At 37.8% G+C, this 19073-nt stretch overlaps 1 protein-coding gene across 1 annotated transcript in view; it reads right to left on the bottom strand.

The window, feature by feature from the left end:
* Window positions 1-19073, bottom strand: part of PSMD11 (proteasome 26S subunit, non-ATPase 11) — a 78249-nt gene that overhangs the window by 39671 nt on the left and 19505 nt on the right. Inside the window, exons 6-7 of the mRNA XM_053699791.1 lie at window positions 16543-16737; window positions 15689-15833 (exon numbers count right to left, since the gene is read on the bottom strand). Coding sequence (XP_053555766.1) covers window positions 15689-15833; window positions 16543-16737 — 340 coding nt within the window. The remainder of the gene's footprint in view (window positions 1-15688; window positions 15834-16542; window positions 16738-19073) is intronic.

Below are 19073 nucleotides of genomic sequence, written 5' to 3'. Positions count from 1 at the left end.
TGTTTAAAAGGGACTTGAAACCCAACATTTTTATTTCATTTTCCAGACAGAGTATACAATTTTAAACTTCTTTCCAACTTACTTCTAATATCTAACTTGCATCCCTTTTTTGGTATTCTTTGTTAAAAAGTATACCAAGGTAAGCTTAGGAGCAGCAATGCACTCTTGTGAGCTAAATGCTGATTGGTGGCTAGACATATATGACTTCTTGTCACTGAATAATAGGATGTGCTCAGCTAGCTCCCAGCAGTGCATTGCTGCTCATTCATACCTAGAGAATGAAGAAAATTTGATAAAAGTAAATTGGAAGTTGTTTAGAATTTTATGCTCTATCTGAACCGTGAAAGATAAAAAAAAATTTTTTTAATTTTGTAGATCTCGCTGATGCACTGTTTTGTGTACTGGATAGTAGAATAAGACATAAGAAAATTCTTAATTTTAAAGAAAAGTTAAATTACAAGAAAGGGGGCAAATTAAATAATGAGTTTATTGCAAAGTTGTTACACTAGGCATAATTAAAAAATATATATATTTCACCCTCAGGGTGTTTAATGTCCTTTTAAAGAAATAAAAACTACCAGACGCTTTGCAAAGCATGCTTGTTTGTTTACACATTTTGGCTGTGCTTAAAGACAGACTAAGAATTTTTTTATGTGATGATAAAGGTGTATTTTGGCCTAGGCAGCACGATTAAGAGGGTAGTTCTATGTCTCCTATTCTCTACATGTCTTATTTATTGCAAACTCAGAGGGCACTGACATTATTTTGGTTGAAACACAATTACAGGACCTCACAGTAACAAGCACCCAACAGGCACCAGATGGATGTTTTGGCCAAGCTAACTGGCTGGAACCCTGTGTGATACATATCCGGAAGTTCAGTCACAAACCAGCACACCCCTTTACCAACTCACCTTCAAGTAAAAAGGGTCTTGATAAAATCAAGTGAGTGCAATATTACACAATCCTTTAATATAAACTGTGCTTTACTAGAAGATGAATGCGTAAAGGGGGTTACTGGTTTCTGGAGGAAGCTACTGAATATTGTATGTCTAAGGATATTTCACCAAGATTGGTGACAGAATAAAAAATTTAAAAAAACTCATCTACAAGATTTGAATCAAGGATGCTGACAATATGAATCAGGCATAATTGCTACAACTGTACATTTCTCACATTTTATGTAAAGTGTGTGTTTCACCCATTTAAGATACAGATGAAATACTATAACAAATAGTATTTCCTGTATATTTATTTGTGGTTATGTGCATTGTTTTAAGTATAAACAAACCTTAAGTCAGCAATTTGTAACAGTTTTACTTGTCATTATTTTAAACCTTAATGCCACAATAAAAAATAGTTCATGCTCTATATAAAAAAAACAAAAACAATTTCAGGGTTATATAAGCAAGCTCAGCTTATTATAATGCAAGCGTCAGTAAATTTGCTGGAAGGAGGCTGGGGGAATTAAAGGGACAGTCAAGTCCAAAAAACACTTTCATGTTTCATGTCATTTTAAACAACTTTCCAATTTACTTTTATCACCAATTTTGCTTAGTTCTCTTGGTATTCTTAGTTGAAAGCTAAACCTAGGAAGGCTCATATGATAATTTCTAAGCACTTGAAGGCTGCCTCTAATCACATGCTTTTTTTATTTGCTTTTTACAACAGGGGAGAGCTACCCTACAATGTACAAGATCACGGTTTCAAATATATAAGTACATCTATCAGCAATTTAGACTGTAGACCTGATTATTTTTTGTTTAACACATACATGTCCATGGTTTGTTGTGTGTGTCAGTGAAGGCTAAACTAGAGAAATTCAGGAACACATTAAAAGGTACATTAAGCAATATATTACAAGCTAAGATTAGCCTGGATATATGTGCAGATATTTAATTATAAAAGTTATCTAAATATTGATACAATAAGCCTAAAGTTTTAGTGTTCATAAAGCAACGGGCACCATGTTGTAACCTATTTATCCATCTTTGGTTGCACACTCTAGTGACCCATTTGTAGCTGTCCTTAACTGGTTTCACCAATGACTGTTAACAGCAATGTTAAGGTTAAGTCTTGAATCTGCACTTTCAACAGGACCTGGAAAGCTCCCAATTGTAAAAATTAAAATTTACAAAAAAAAGGGGTAAAAAATAAATAAAATGTATAATGCAATTTTTTTTTTTTACTATACTCATTTAAAGATTTTTGTAGAAAAATGTTAACATTGTAATATTCGTTTAAGTTTGGCATTGCATGCAATTTAAATTTGGTATTTATAATAACTTTTGCTACAACTTCTATACTGTAGAGAAACTATCTTAAAGGGACAGTCTAGTCAAAATGAAACTCATGATTTAGATAGGGCATGCAATTTTAAAGGGGTAGTAAACCTAGGAAATAATGTTATATAATTCTGCACATAGTGCAGAATTATATAACTTTAGCTTAGCTCCAGATTTAAAAAGTGAATAGCTAAAAAGATATCACGCAAAGAAAACAGAACACCACTCTTGGCTCTACTGAGCGGGTCTGTTTTCTTCTGCTAAGCGCATCTGGGCACGCTCTCTAATCACAGCCGGCCCGATCGCGCTATTAACATCAATGTAGCTCACTCCCACTACCAGACCAGGAACGAGCTACACTGATTTTAATAGCGCGATCAGGCGCGCTGTGAATAGAACATCGTGCCCGTGATGCGCTTAGCAAAAGAAAACAGACGCGCTCAGTAGAGCCAAGAGCGGTGTTCTGTTTTCTTTGCGTGATATCTTTATAACTATTCACTTTTTAAAACTGGAGCTAAGCTAATGTTATATAATTCTGCACTGTGTGCAGAATTATATAACATTATTTCCTAGGTATGTATTATTTTCACTTGGTATGTATTTTGGACTTAATATTACTGTGCAAGAAAAAGCCCAGTATAGAGTGTTGCTGGGGGTTTAATCACGCTTTTTCACCAAGTTGCACAACATATTTGAATCATATTTGAAATAGAAATATATACACAAGCTGGATGCCTTTTTACTGTTAGCTCCGGGACATATAAGGAAAATCTCCTGCTGGGAAGTTTTTGCTCGGTTGTAATTCTAGGCACATGGTTTAAAGACTAGCTAGAGTTGGTGATCAAGTGTATATATGCTCCGGATGTTACGGGTTATGAGCAACACCAAATCCCACTGTTAAGTTTTTTTCTTCCTGAGCACCCATTAGGATAAAATTTGTGGATAACCCTTCTAACAGTGTTTTTGACATTCTCACTAGCTTTCATCGCTGAAGTATATTGTTCCTTTCGAAGCAGCAGTCTTCAGTTTAAATAATTCTAAAATTATTATTTGACTTTGTCTATTTGTACAGATGAACTTATGAGAAACAAACATCGTTGAAACTTTTTCGATAAAGGCTGATGCGGGTTAACAATATGACAATAAGAGACGAATACTAGATAGAAGTCTGTTAAAGGATTGTTAGATGCTTGTTAAGCATGCTGCAACAAGAGTACTTCTAAATGATATATGTCATCTATATGTATATAAAATGGCCTGTTAACCGGCTAGGATAAACTTCTGTTAATATTTGAAAAGAGGTTTGGAAAACATAATTTATGCTTACCTGATAAATTCCTTTCTCCTGTAGTGTAGTCAGTCCACGGGTCATCCATTACTTATGGAATATATCTCTTCCTAACAGGAAACTGCAAGAGAATTACCCAGCAGAGCTGCTATATAGCTCCTCCCCTCACCTATCATACTCAGTCATTCGACCAAAGCAGACGAGAAAGGAGGAACCATAGGGTACAGTGGTGACTGGAGTTTAATTAAAATTTAGACCTGCCGTAAAAACAGGGCGGGCCATGGACACTACAGGAGAAAGGAATTTATCAGGTAAGCATAAATTATGTTTTCTCCTGTTAAGTGTAGTCAGTCCACGGGTCATCCATTACTTATGGAATACCAATACCAAAGCTAAAGTACACGGATGAAGGGAGGGACAAGGCAGGAACATTAAACAGAAGGAACCACTGCCTGAAGTACCTTTCTCCCAAAAATAGCCTCCGACGAAGCAAAAGTGTCAAATTTGTAAAATTTTGAAAAAGTGTGAAGCGAAGACCAAGTCGCAGCCTTGCAAATCTGTTCAACAGAGGCCTCATTTTTAAAGGCCCAGGTGGAAGCCACAGCTCTAGTAGAATGAGCTGTAATCCTTTAAGGAGGCTGCTGTCCAGCAGTCTCATAGGCTAAGCGTATTATGCTACGAAGCCAAAAAGAGAGAGAGGTAGCCGAAGCCTTTTGACCTCTCCTCTGTCCAGAGTAAACGACAAACAGGGAAGAAGTTTGACAAAAATTCTTAGTTGCCTGCAAATAGAATTTCAGGGCACGGACTACGTCCAGATTATGCAAAAGTCGTTCCTTCTTTGAAGAAGGGTTAGGACACAGATGGAACAACAATCTCTTGATTGATATTCCTGTTAGTAACTACCTTAGGTAAGAACCCAGGTTTAGTACGCAGGACTACCTTGTCTGAATGAAAAATCAGATAAGGAGAATCACAATGTAAGGCAGATAACTCAGAGACTCTTCGAGCCGAGGAAATAGCCATCAAAAACAGAACTTTCCAAGATAACAGCTTGATATCAATGGAATGAAGGGGTTCAAATGGAACGCCTTGAAGAACATTAAGAACTAAGTTTAAGCTCCACGGCGGAGCAACAGACTTAAACACAGGCTTAATCCTAGTTAAAGCCTGACAGAAAGCCTGAACGTCTGGAACTTCAGCCAGACGTTTGTGTAGAAGAATAGACAGAGCAGAAATCTATCCCTTTAACGAACTAGTAGATAAGCCCTTTTCTAAACCCTCTTGTAGAAATGACAATATCCTAGGAATCCTAACCTTACTCCATGAGTAACTCTTTGATTCGCACCAATGTAAATATTTACGCCATATCTTATGGTAAATTTTTCTGGTAACAGGCTTCCTAGCCTGTATTAAGGTATCAATAACCGACTCCAAGAAGCCACGCTTTGATAGAATCAAGCGTTCAATCTCCATGCAGTCAGCCTCAGAGAAATTAGATTTGGATGTTTGAAAGGACCCTGAATTAGAAGGTCCTGTCTCAGAGGCAGAGACCACGGTGGACAGGACGACATGTCCACTAGGTCTGCATACCAGGTCCTGCGTGGCCACGCAGGCGCTATCAGAATCACCGAAGCTCTCTCCTGTTTGATCTTGGCAATCAAACGAGGAAGCATCGGGAATGGTGGAAACACATAAGCCATGTTGAAGACCCAAGGGGCTGTCAGAGCATCTATCAGCACCGCTCCCGGGTCCCTGGACCTGGATCCGTAACAAGGAAGCTTGGCGTTCTGACGAGACGCCATGAGATCCAGATCTGGTTTGCCCCAACGACGAATCAGTTGAGCAAAGACCTCCGGATGAAACTCCCACTCCCCCGGATGAAAAGTCTGGCGACTTAGAAAATCCGCCTCCCAGTTCTCCACGCCTGGGATGTAGATCGCTGACAGGTGGCAAGAGTGAGACTCTGCCCAGCGAATTATCTTTGAGACTTCCAACATCGCTAGGGAACTTCTGGTTCCCCCTTGATGGTTGATGTAAGCCACAGTCGTGATGTTGTCCGACTGAAATCTGATGAACCTCAGAGTTGCTAACTGAGGCCAAGCTAGGAGAGCATTGAATATTGCTCTTAAATCCAGAATATTTATTGGGAGGAGTTTCTCCTCCTGAGTCCATAATCCCTGAGCTTTCAGGGAATTCCAGACTGCTCACCAGCCTAGAAGGCTGGCGTCTGTTACAATCGTCCAATCTGGCCTGCGAAAGGTCATCCCCTTGGACAGATGTGGCCGAGAAAGCCACCATAGAAGAGAATCTCTGGTCTCTTGATCCAGATTTAGTAGGGGGGACAAATCTGATTAATCCCCGTTCCACTGACTTAGCATGCACAATTGCAGCGGTCTGAGATGCAGGCGGGCAAATGGTACTATGTCCATTGCCGCTACCATTAAGCCGATTACTTCCATGCACTGAACTACTGACGGGTGTGGAATGGAGTGAAGGACACGGCAAGCATTTAGAAGTTTTAATAACCTGGCCTCTGTCAGGTAAATTTTCATCTCTACAGAATCTATAAGAGTCCCTAGAAAGGGAACTCTTGTAAGTGGTAATAGAGAACTCTTTTCCACGTTCACCTTCCACCCATGCGACCTCAGAAATGCCAGAACTATCTCTGTATGAGACTTGGCAGTTTGAAAACTTGACGCTTGTATCAGAATGTCGTCTAGGTACGGAGTCACCGCTATGCCTCGCGGTCTTAGTACCGCCAGAAGTGATCCTAGAATTTTTGTAAAGATTCTTGGAGCCGTAGCTAATCCGAAGGGAAGAGCTACAAACTGGTAATGCCTGTCTAGGAAGGCAAATCTCAGATACCGGTAATGGTCCTTGTGAATCGGTATGTGAAGGTAGGCATCCTTTAGATCCACTGTGGTCATGTACTGACCCTCTTGGATCATGGGAAGGATGGTTCGAATAGTTTCCATTTTGAATGATGGAACTCTTAGAAATTTGTTTAGGATTTTTAAGTCCAAGATTGGCCTGAAGGTTCCCTCTTTCTTGGGAACCACAAATAGGTTTGAATAGAATCCCTGCCCGTGTTCCGTCCGCGGAACTGGGTGGATTACCCCCATTAGTAAGAGGTCTTGTACACAGCGTAGAAACGCCTCTTTCTTTATTTGGTTTGCTGATAACCTTGAAAGATTAAATCTCCCCCGTGGAGAAGTTTTGAAGTCCAGGAGATATCCCTGAGATATGATCTCCAACGCCCAGGGATCCTGGACATCTCTTGCCCAAGCCTGGGCGAAGAGAGAAAGTCTGCCCCCCACTAGATCCGTTTCCGGATAGGGGGCCCTCTCTTCATGCTGTTTTGGGGGCAGCAGCAGGTTTCTTGGCCTGCTTGCCCCTGTTCCAGGACTGGTTAACTTTCCAGCCCTGTCTGTAACGAGTAACAGCTCCTTCCTGTTTTGGAGCGGAGGAAGTTGATGCTGCTCCTGCCTTAAAGTTACGAAAGGCACGAAAATTAGACTGTTTGGCCTTTGATTTGGCCCTGTCCTGAGGTAGAGCACGGCCCTTACCTCCCGTAATGTCAGCAATAATTTCTTTCAAGCCGGGCCTGAATAAGGTCTGCCCTTTGAAAGGAATATTAAGCAATTTAGATTTAGAAGTCACGTCAGCTGACCAGGATTTAAGCCATAGCGCTCTGCGCGCTTGGATGGCGAATCCGGAGTTCTTAGCCGTAAGTTTGGTTAAATGCACAACGGCATCAGAAACAAATGCGTTAGCTAGCTTAAGTGTCTTAAGCTTGTTGATTATTTCATCCAATGGAGCTGAGCGAATGGCCTCTTCCAGAGACTCAAACCAGAATGCTGCCGCAGCAGTGACAGGCGCAATGCATGCGAGGGGCTGTAAAATAAAACCTTGTTGAACAAACATTTTCTTAAGGTAACCCTCTAATTTTTTATCCATTGGATCTGAAAAGGCACAACTATCCTCCACCGGGATAGTGGTACGCTTAGCTAAAGTAGAAACTGCTCCCTCCACCTTAGGGACCGTCTGCCATAAGTCTCGTGTGGTGGCGTCAATAGGAAACATTTTCCTAAATATGGGAGGAGGGGTAAAAGGCACACCCGGTCTATCCCACTCCTTGCTAATAATCTCTGTAAGCCTTTTTGGTATAGGAAATACGTCAGTACACACCGGTACCGCATAGTATCTATCCAACCTACATAATTTCTCTGGAATTGCAACCGTGTTACAATCATTCAGAGCCGCTAATACCTCCCCTAGCAATGTGCGGAGGTTCTCTAGCTTAAATTTAAAATTGGAAATCCCTGAATCCAGTCTCCCTGGATCAGATCCATCACCCACAGAATGAAGCTCTCCGTCCTCACGTTCTGCAAACTGTGACGCAGTATCTGACATGGCTCTCATCTCATCCGCTCTATCCTTAACCCAGAGCTATCGCGCTTGCCTCTTAATTCTGGCAACTTAGATAATACTTCTGTCATAACAGTAGCCATGTCTTGCAAAGTGATTTGTAAGGGCCTCCCTGATGTACTTGGCGCCACAAAATAACGCCCCTCCTGAGCGGGAGGCGAAGGTACTGACACGTGAGGAGAGTTAGTCGGCATAACTTTCCCCTCGTCGTCTGGTGATAATATCTTTACATGTAAAGATTGACTTTTATTTAAAGTAGCATCAATGCAATTAGTACACAAATTTCTATTGGGCTCCACATTGGCCTTTAAACATAGTGAACAAAGAGATTCATCTGAGTCAGACATGTTTAAACAAACTAGCAATGAGACTAGCAAACTTGGAAAAACTTTTCAAAATTAATTTACAAGCAATATAAAAGACGTTACTGTGCCTTTAAGAAGCACAGAAAAACTGACACAGTTGAAATAACAATGACCAAAATAGTTATAGCAACCAAATTTTCACAGTAAATGTATTAAGTTAGCAAAGGATTGCACCCACCAGCAAATGGATGATTAACCCCTTAGTACCCAAAAACGGATAACAATTATATAATTAACGTTTTTCTCACAGTCAAATACACTGTCACAGGACTGCTGTGCCTGATTACCTCCCTCAAAATGGATTTTGAAGACCCCTGAGCTCTCTAGAGACGATCTGGATCATGGAGGATGAAGTAGACAGATTGTGACTGAATTTTTACTGCGCAAAAAAGCGTTAAAATAGGCCCCTCCCACTCATATTACAACAGTGGGGAAGCTCAGAAACTGTTTCTATGCAGAAAACAAAAATGGCCATGTGGTAAAAATCATGCCCTAATAAGTTTTATCACCAAGTACCTCACAAAAACGATTAACAAGCCAGTAAACGTTTTAAACATACATTTGAAAGTTATGTATTATTAATAAGCCTGCTACCAGTCGCTTTTACTGCAGTTAAGGCTCATACATTATTTCAGTATTAACAGTATTTTCAGAGTCAATTCCATTCCTTAGAAAAATACATTCAGTGTAAACACACACACACACACATCAGCCTGATACCAGTCGCTATCACTGCATTTAAGGCTGAACTTACTTTACAATGGTATCAGCAGTATTTTCTCAGTCAATTCCATTCCTCAGAAAATAAATTACTGCACATACCTCATTTGTTGCAGGGGAGCCCTGCATGCTATTCCCCTTCTCTGAAGTTACCTCACTCCTCAGATGAGAAACAGCCAGTGGATCTTAGTTACGTCTGCTAAGACCATAGAAAAAAACCCAGGCAGATTCTTCTTCTAATGCTGCCTGAGAATAAACAGCACACTCCGGTGCCATTTAAAAATAACAAACTTTTGATTGTAGAAATAAACTAAGTTAAAAAACACCACAGATCTCTCACAGCTTCCTTTTTAGTTAGGCTGCAAGAGAATGACTGAGTATGATAGGTGAGGGGAGGAGCTATATAGCAGCTCTGCTGGGTAATTCTCTTGCAGTTTCCTGTTAGGAAGAGATATTTTTTTTTTCTTTTCTGTCACTCTATATTTCACTACACGTGTATAGTTTTGTTTTTTTTTGGGTGGGGGTCTGGTCTGGCCTCCAATATATAGGATTAATATAACTTACCTACTTTTGGTCTCTGACATATTTCACGGGGTGTTTGCCCTTTTTTTTGTGTGTGTGAGTAAGTTGTATGCTGCACTTAATGGACAAATTCTTGTCCTCTACTACTGTCTATGCACCTTTAGCTATGCCTCCCAAATCTAAAGATAAAAAAGGACCTAGGACTAGTTTAATTTGTCATGAGGAACCTATGCCTATACCTATTGAGAGTAAAACAGTTACTACAACATATGTCAGATTTATTTACGCCACAATTTACAGAGATTAAATTGGAGATATCCAAGCTTGCGATAGAAGTTAGACAATTTTCTGGCCGACTTGATGAGGCAGAGCTCAGAATCTCTAGCTTAGAGGACCTGGTAAACAGTCAAGAAACAATAGTATCGGACCATGAAAAAAAAAAATAGCTGCTATGCAGGCTAAGATTGAAGATCTTGAAGACAGGTCCAGACGTAATAATTTAAAAGTAGTGGGTCTGCCCGAAAGTACAGAGTTTAATGATCTTATATATTTCGCATCAGTTTTGTTGCCACAATGTGTGGGCTTACAGAGTCAATCACCTATGCTAATAGAAAGGGCGCATAGACTAGGAGCAATTAAGGATTACCCTAGGGGAGCCTCTAGACCTAGGACAATTATAATAAAGTTCCTCAACTTTCAAGATAAGATCTCAATAATGCAGAATTACCGTAAAACCCAGGAATGTAAAATAAACCAACATAGACTACTTTCATTTCAAGATTTCTCTGCAGAAACTTCTGCAAAACGGAGAATAATGGAACCGTTTTGCACTAAATTTATTAATGCTAATTTACAAGCAAAATTAGTTTATCCGGCAAAAATTATAGTCAAGGTTAACAGTACTACTCAAATAATTACAGAACCCGAAGTGGCCCAATCATTATGTAAAGAGCTTAAACTTAATTAGAAGGATTAGAATATCAGGTCTTATCTTTTTTTTTTGCATTTAACTATGTTTGACGCTCGGTTGGGTTGTCTGTATGAATGTAGTATGGTTGAGAGGTTCGTTTTAAATTTTTTTTTTTTTCCTTCTCCCCTCCCTCGCCCTCTACACTTTGATACTTTTTTTCAATAGAACATTATGAGTATAAACAAACTTAACTTACTATCATGGAATGTGGGGGGAATAACATCCCCAATAAAAAGAAAGTCAATAATAAAACATCTAAATTCCTTCAACCCACAAATAGCTTTCTTGCAAGAAACCCACTTAAAACCTGAGGAAGCTCTAAAATTAAAATCTAAATGGGTGGGTAATATAGTATACTCACCATATTGTGGGAGGAAAAGGGGTGGCGATTTTATTTAATAAGAATTTACAGTGTGATATTCTCTCCCTAACTATAGACCAGAACGGGAGATATCTTATCCTAGAAGTATTGATGTATGATGTAAAATTGGTTTTACGTAATGTATATGGCCCCAATAAACCCGATAAAACTTTCCGGGATAATTTGAAAGCTAAATTGATGTATTATAGTAATCAGAAAATTATCATTAGTGGAGATTTTAATATTGCCCATAGGCTACGACTAGACAGGTTTAAATGTTTAAATAAATCTGAGCATGGGAAGAACCGGACTCTCTCCAATTTTATGATGGATTATGGGCTTACAGATATATGGCGTGCACAATTTCCCGATGTAAGAGCATTTACGTGTGAATCGAAAACATTTAATACACTCTCCCGTATAGATATGATCCTGGTTTCAGCACTCGCATTAAACCAAGTTATTAATACAGGCATTAAAGATAACTATTTCTGACCATGCAGTTATCTCGCTATTGATCAAGACTGGTGCAAACTCTGGCCCTAATTTTTCTAGACTTTCTTTTCCTTCCTATCTAATAAATAACCTACAATTCACTAACTGGGTGACTGAGAAATGGAACGAATATAAAAACAACAATAACACTTATTGGTTCAAACCAGAAATATTTTGGGAAGCATTTAAGGCATTTATTAGGGGTGAAATAAGAGCATACCTATGTAAGTTGAAAAGGAAATGTAAGGCCCGATAAACTCCGCTAACAAACCAAGTCAGGAATGCTTATGAGGCATACATTAAAAATCCTATCAAACAAACATGGGACAACTATTCTGAGAAAAAAAATGAAAGGGACTTATTTATTAAACACAAGACCATCTAAGAAGACTTAAAAATGAGAGCTAAATATCAGGGGAATTATGGGAGATCAGCTAGGTACCTTTCAAATTTAATTAAAAATAGACAAAGTAGTAGAAGGATCCATAAAATTAGAGTGGCAGGCAAAAGCATTACTAACTCCATGGAAATTAAAGAAGCTTTCTATGAATTTTATTAAAAAAAAAAAAAAAATCTATAAAAAGGAAGAAATAAATAGCCAAAATAAATTAAATTTCTGGAATAATCTTAAAATACCTAAAATTTCCACTAAAGACCTAGAATCAATAAACGCACAGATTACAGTGGAAGAAGTGACAAAACAGATTAGAATGGCTAAAACCTCTAAAGCTTCTGGTCCCGACCAACTCCCAATAGAATTATATAAAATCCTACTTGAGTATATTCCGGATATTTTAATGAGTTTGTTCAATTCTTATTACATCAAAAATAAAAAGCCATCTAGATATTTCTCGGCATCTATAATCACTCTTATACCTAAAAAGAACAAAGACCCAGAAAATATGGCGGCATATTGACCAATATCACTATTAAATTGTGATTATAAGATCTTTACGTCAATTATTGCGAATAGGCTGAAAATCTATATAGGGAATCTAGTCCATCCGGATCAAGTTGGTTTTATGCCAGGTAGAAATGTGTCTAAAATTATTCGCCGAGTTCTGACGGTCCTAGATTTTTTTTGGTCCGAAAATAAGGCCAAAGCATGCCGAGAGAGATCTAATAAGGCTTTACTGGCGATTGACGCTGAAAAAGCCTTTGATCTCATCAACTGGGACCACTTATTTGATTCTCTAGCAAGTTTCGGATTTAAGGGTAATTTTTTTAACGATGATACATACAATTTATCAAAACCCAATTTCTAACATATTAATTAACTCTGAACTTTCACAAGATATTATTTTAGGAAAAGGCACACGCCAGGGCTGTCCGCTCTCACCTCTCTTGTTTAATTTGGCGCTTGAGCCCTTTGCAGTTAAATTAAGGCAAGAATTACCAGGGATAATGGTTGGTAAAATCAAAGCCGTTCTTACCTTATACATGGATGTTTTACTTTTATTCTTGAATGATTTAGATCTACCAATACAACACTTCTTGACACTAGCTAAACAATTTGGGTCTTTTGCTGGTTATAAAATTAATCCAGAAAAATCTGAAATCTTATAGTTTGTTCAAAATGATACCTCACCATGCATAAAAAGGAGGTAGATAAATGGATGTCGCTCCCAATCTCATTATCAGCTCGAGTTGCTATGGTTAAGACTATCTTTTTCACCCCAGCTTTTATACCTACTCCAAAATTTGCCACTCTTGATTAAAAGTAAAGATGTGGTCTTATTTAATAGTATTACAGCAGGGTTTGTATGTAAGCAAAAACGTAGACTGATATCTGTACATAACCTATCATATATAAATGCAGGAGGCCTGGCACTTCCAAATCTCAGATATTATAATCTAGCTATACGAAGTAAATATATTTTAGATTGGATCACGGAATATAGAGTATTCAACCAACCTATATCTAGAAGCGGAAATTGTGGCCCCATATGTACTGAGAGCCCTGATACACTTGGATAAGAAAGAGTTACCCAAACGGTTGGCCAGGATGGGGACATGTCGAACCCCATTCTAGCATGGCAAAAATTATGTGATGAGCTAAAAATGAACTGGAAATCTTCTAAATACCTGCCTATCTGCGGTAACCCTAAATTTCCATCCGGAATCTCTTCTAAAATCTTTAAGGACTGGTCTAACAAAGGACTTCAAGAAGTGATTCAAATCAGGGACAATAGGTTAGATATGGCCAAGTCATTTGCGAACCTTCAGAGCGAATTTGGGATTCATAAACATGGTTTTTATGCATACTTGCAATTAAGACATATGTATGGAGAACTGTGGCAGGATAACAAAACGGATTGGAAATTGGGAGATATTAACTCAGTAATTAATATCTATAGACAGGGTAACCGGTCTATTTCTTTTATGTACAATCTATTAATTAAAAAAGCTAGTCAGATCCGCTTAGAAGTATTAGTTGAGAAATGGAAAATAAACTTTCCTCTTATTACCATTGAAGAAATTGAGGATAGTTTTACGGACAACAACTAGTATAATATCATGGAGAGAATCACACTGTAAACTTCTTAATTTGACATATATTACCCCCGCACACCTTAAAAAATGGTATCCCCTTGGCAATAATGCTTGTCTGAAATGTGGTAATTTTAACGCAGATATCATGCATTGCTTTTGGAATTGTCCGATAATTAAGTAGTTCTGGAATAAGATACATTTCTGGATATCTCTAAGTTTAGAAGACTCATTTAAAATAAGCCCACAGGAGGGTTTTTTCATGTGTAACTCTACAAAAAACAAACAGTATAAGACAATTAATACAATGATATTAGCTGCCCCCAACCTAATCTTGCTAAACTGGAAATCCACTAGATCTTTATCCTTCCAAAATTATAAATCTTTGATTGCCAATATAATTATTATGGAACAATACTCCAGTGACATATATAGAAGGGAAATTGGAGAAGTATCTCCAAAAATGGCTGGGTATAATGAAATCCTACTCTCTTAGTTCAACAACAATTTATATCCATTATAAAGAAAACAACTTTCTTTGATACGTTGATGCAGTTAGGCAACCTGCCACCTGAATGGGCATAAATATACTATACTAGAGACTAGCAAGATATAGGTTGTTTTGAGTGTAGAGGAGTGAGGGAGGGGTAATGAAGAGTGTCAGGATTTCCTTTTTTTTTTTCTTTTTCTTCTTCTTTCTCTCTTCTTTTTATTTTTTGGTTTTGCATGGGGGGGGGGGGGGCTATTGAAACTACAGAAAAGAGGAGGCCTTACCCAGAGTGGGGTAAAGGCCATCACTTGCATGATTTAATGTTTTGCTTTGATGAATTATAGTTTCTCTCTTTTCTGTTAGGTAATTGTTTAATTATCCTATGTCCAGATAAATAATCTGGCATATAGAGGTATATTTTATAACGCAAAAGGATATATTATCTGTTTAGTTGTTTTGATTGGATCACCCTGTGTGGTGAAATGACCATGTATGTAACATAACCTTTATTATGCTATAATAATGCTGTGATAACATTGTTGGTTTATAAATATTAAAAAAACAAAAAAAAAAAACAAGTGCCTAGGATATACAGACAGTGTGAAACATTTGCCTAGGGAATACAGGCAGTGTGAAACATTTTCCTAGGGGATACAAGTCAGGCAGTGGCTGAGGGGACTTGCCAATTTGCATCTGCATAGCCTCAAATCAACAAAGACTGGTAAAGGCACTGGCACATTATGCTCATGTTTAAAGGGACAGCAAAGTCTAAACTAAATATTCATGATCCAGATATAGAGCATGCAGTTTTACTTTCCAGTTTACCATTATTAAATTTGCTTTGGTCTTTTGGTTTTTATTTTTGAAGCGTAAAGCTAGGTAGGCGCTTGCATGTGTCTTTAGAATTCTATGACAGCAGTCCTTGTAACTATGTATAACATTGCTATAAATACTGCTGTTAGATGGCTAAAGACACATGCACATTATTGAGCATTACTTATTAATCTTTAACAAAGGATACCATGAGAATTAAGCAAAACTGGTAAAAGAAGAACATTTTAAAGTTGCTTAATTTCTTTTTACGTTACTGTCCCTTTAAGATCCCAAATTATGCATGCCCCGAAATCACTTGTATTACAAGAAGCTTATAAAAGATGCTATAGGGGTTACACGTTATTTTAAGAAATGTTTCCTGTAAATAGGGAGATATACAGAGAAAGCTCAGAGACAAGATAGTGAATGTCAGGTTTGCTGGTCTGACCCTTTCACACTTACGTGTTCAGCATAATCTTACACAGCAGCATGTACTTCAGGGCTGTAATAGCTCTGGGACTATCTATTGAATCGTATCCTTCAAATGCTTCATAGAAATAAGAGTATGCCGTTTTCCAATCCTTCTCCTCCGCAGCATGGATAATGCCTGGGAAAACATAACATATACAGGGGAAAAAAAATCAAACATACTGATACTTATAAAAAATAAGCCCAGAATATGTAATATATGTAATAACCCCATTAATTTATTTCATGATTCAAATAGAGCATACAGTTTAAACAACTTTCCAAATGTACTTCTATTATCCAATTAGCTTTTTTCGCTTGGTATCTTTTGTTGAAAAACATACCTAGGTAGGCTCAGGAGCTGGGAACTTGCAGCCGATTGGTGGCTGCACATAAATACCTCTTATCATTGGCTTACCAATGTGTTCAGCTAGCTCCCAGTAGTGCATTCCTGCTAATTCAATAAAGGATGCCAAGACAAATGAAGCAAAATTAATAACAGAAGTAAATTGGAAACATGCTTAAAATTGTACTCTATCTGAATCATGCAAGAAAAATTGTGTGTTTCATGTCTCTTTAATCTGACAAATGGTCCAGCTGGCAGTGTTTACTACAAAGTATTCAGCATTGCTTGGGGCAGGTACGGAACATTTATAACATAGGACATAGCAAGCAAACGCTTATTTTAGTTTAAAGGTTAAAAGCAGCCCAAGAACTGTATAAACTGTATAGGTAACGCAGTTGTCCACTTCATACCATGTGAAGGGTTTTGTCCTCAAAGATGTCTCTATATTAAAACTTCTATATGAAAGGCAACATTGCAGATTTGAACTGCAGCAGCTTCCTACCTGACTGCATATCTAAAGCAGCCTGCAGCTTGGGAGGACAGTAGATGGCATTGGCGGTGGTACGTGCTGATGTCAGTGCAGCGCGAGCTTTCGGTAAGTTGCTAAGAGCATGATAGGTCTTGCTTTCCAGTAACTGTACTTCAACCAGGAGGGCTTTATCATCCATCTTTTTTAGCTCCCTGAGTAGCTGGGAACCTAAAAAAAAAAAAAAAAAAAAAAAGCACAAATAGGTCGGATCCTTGTCAAAGCCTGATGTGAAAACCAATTAAGACAATGCCAACCCTTTAAAAAAGGTATAACAGATGCATTGTAGGCTCTTATTTAGTAAAAATGACATGCACAACTTTTAGACTGTAATTACATGTACATTAAGTGCAGTATACTTCACTGTAATTTAACTCTGAATATTCTAAGAAGGGAAGAACACACTGAAGATGTCTTAAAGCATAACTTAGCTAAATAACTGTCCCTAATTGGCTTCAGCAGAAATGAGAATAAATATGTATGTAAAAAAAAAAAAAAAAAAAAAAAAGTTTTGGCTACTCCAGTAACATGACCACATTGGCTCTTTCAAATAAGGCAATTGATAGGGGGGATTTGGCCATTGCAGCACACAGTGTTAATGTATTGAGAAACACTTATGGAAAGATGTTACGTTTATTTAAAGATATATTAAATTTATTTAAAAAACAGAAAGGTGTTTTATGTCCCTTTAAAGGGACAGTGTACAATAGAATTTTTATTGTTTTAAAAGATACATATTCCCTTTATTACTAATTCCTCAGTTTTACATAACCAAGTTATATAAATATACTTTTTACCTCTGTAATTACCTTGTCTTATCTAAGCATCTTCTTACAGCCCCCTGATCACATGACTTTGTATTTATTATCTATTGACTTGCAGTTAGTATTGTGTTGTGCTAACTCTTAAATGACTCCCCAGGCATGAACACATTGTTATCTATGTGGCCCACATGAACTACTGTTGTTAAAAGCGATTAAAAAAAAAGCATGTGATAAGAGGTAGCCTTCAAGCACTTATAAAATTAACATATGAGCCTACCTACGTTTAGTTTCAACTAAGAATACCAAAAGAAACAAAGCAAATATGATATAAGTAAATTGGAAAGTTAATTAAAATTACAAGTCCTAATAAATCGGGATATGAAACTCTTTACAAAAAATATCAGCAAATAGACTCAATGATCCCCTTACCAAACTAATTCATACCGATCAAGTGGGCTTCATCAAAAATAGGGAAGCACCAGACAATACTCGCTAAATTATAGACCTCATAGATTTGGCCACAGTGGGAGGAATGCCTTCTCTCTTCCTATCTCTGGACGCTGAGAAGGTGTTCGATAGAGTTAACTGGGGGTACATGCATGCTGTATTGAACAAAGTGTGCATTAGAGGAGCTTTTCATACCACGTTGTTTAAACTGTATTCCAAGCCCACGGCTTTTATTAAGTTAGCGGGTTACCAATCCAAATCCATTTTTATTAAAAATGACACACGTCAGGGGTGTCCATTGTCGCCTCTCCTTTTTGCCCTATGTATCGAACCGCTGGCAGTCAAAATAGAGTCTAAAATGATGAATGTGGAACACCTTTTTAGGTTGTTATGGGAACCTGGAGCCTCCAGTTACCCTAAAAAAAAATATCTACACAACTATTGGACACACAATTCAAATTTGGCATCTTTTAACAAAGAAATTCGCCCTCATTCAAAGAAGATCGAGAATTACTCCCCTGGTGTTACTACAATCCCCAATAGATGTACAAGTCCAACAAAAATAGGCCAATAAAGGCCTATATCGCATCGCCGATACCATCAACAACAACATTATCATTTGACCAGTACACATCACTAGATATTTCAGATAAAAATATCTGGTACCATTATCTACAATTAAAATCAAGAATACAAGAAATACTAAGTAAAGCAAATTTCATTACTATATTAAGTAAGGAAGAGGTAAAATCACCTTTTCTTTTAAAGTGGAAACAAGACCTAGGCAACTCTTGGCCGGTTAAAACATGGTCCACAAACCTGTCACGGGGACTCTCCTTCTCCAACGCCTCCCTTAGGGAAAATTATTTGAAAGTAGCATTTAAGTGGTACTTGTTTCCTACAAGATCTATTAGAACGACAATGCCTATCACTCAACTTTGTTACAGGGGGTGCCCTGATAGAGGCACATATATGCACATGTGGTGGTACTGCAAGAATATTAAAGATGTTTGGGACCAAACATTCACTTTACTTTGTAATATATTTCAAACCCAGATACAGTTGACCCCAGAACAGGCCTTATTACACTTCCCTGCCACACAGGTTCATAGAAGACACAGAAAACTCATCATGCTTATTAGTACGATAGTCAGAACCGGCATAGCTATATTCTGGAAATCAAATCCTCCTAGCTTTACTTATTTTACAAAGATAATCAAATATCATTATGATATGGCTAATTTGATAGCCGAAAAACTAGATAATAGAGATAGTTTCATAGCTCTATGTGAGCCT

Source organism: Bombina bombina, chromosome 1 (assembly GCF_027579735.1).
Source record: "Bombina bombina isolate aBomBom1 chromosome 1, aBomBom1.pri, whole genome shotgun sequence".
NCBI lineage: Eukaryota > Metazoa > Chordata > Amphibia > Anura > Bombinatoridae > Bombina > Bombina bombina.
Note: the sequence above shows the minus strand (reverse complement) of the source record. Positions and strands in the feature narration are given on the sequence as shown.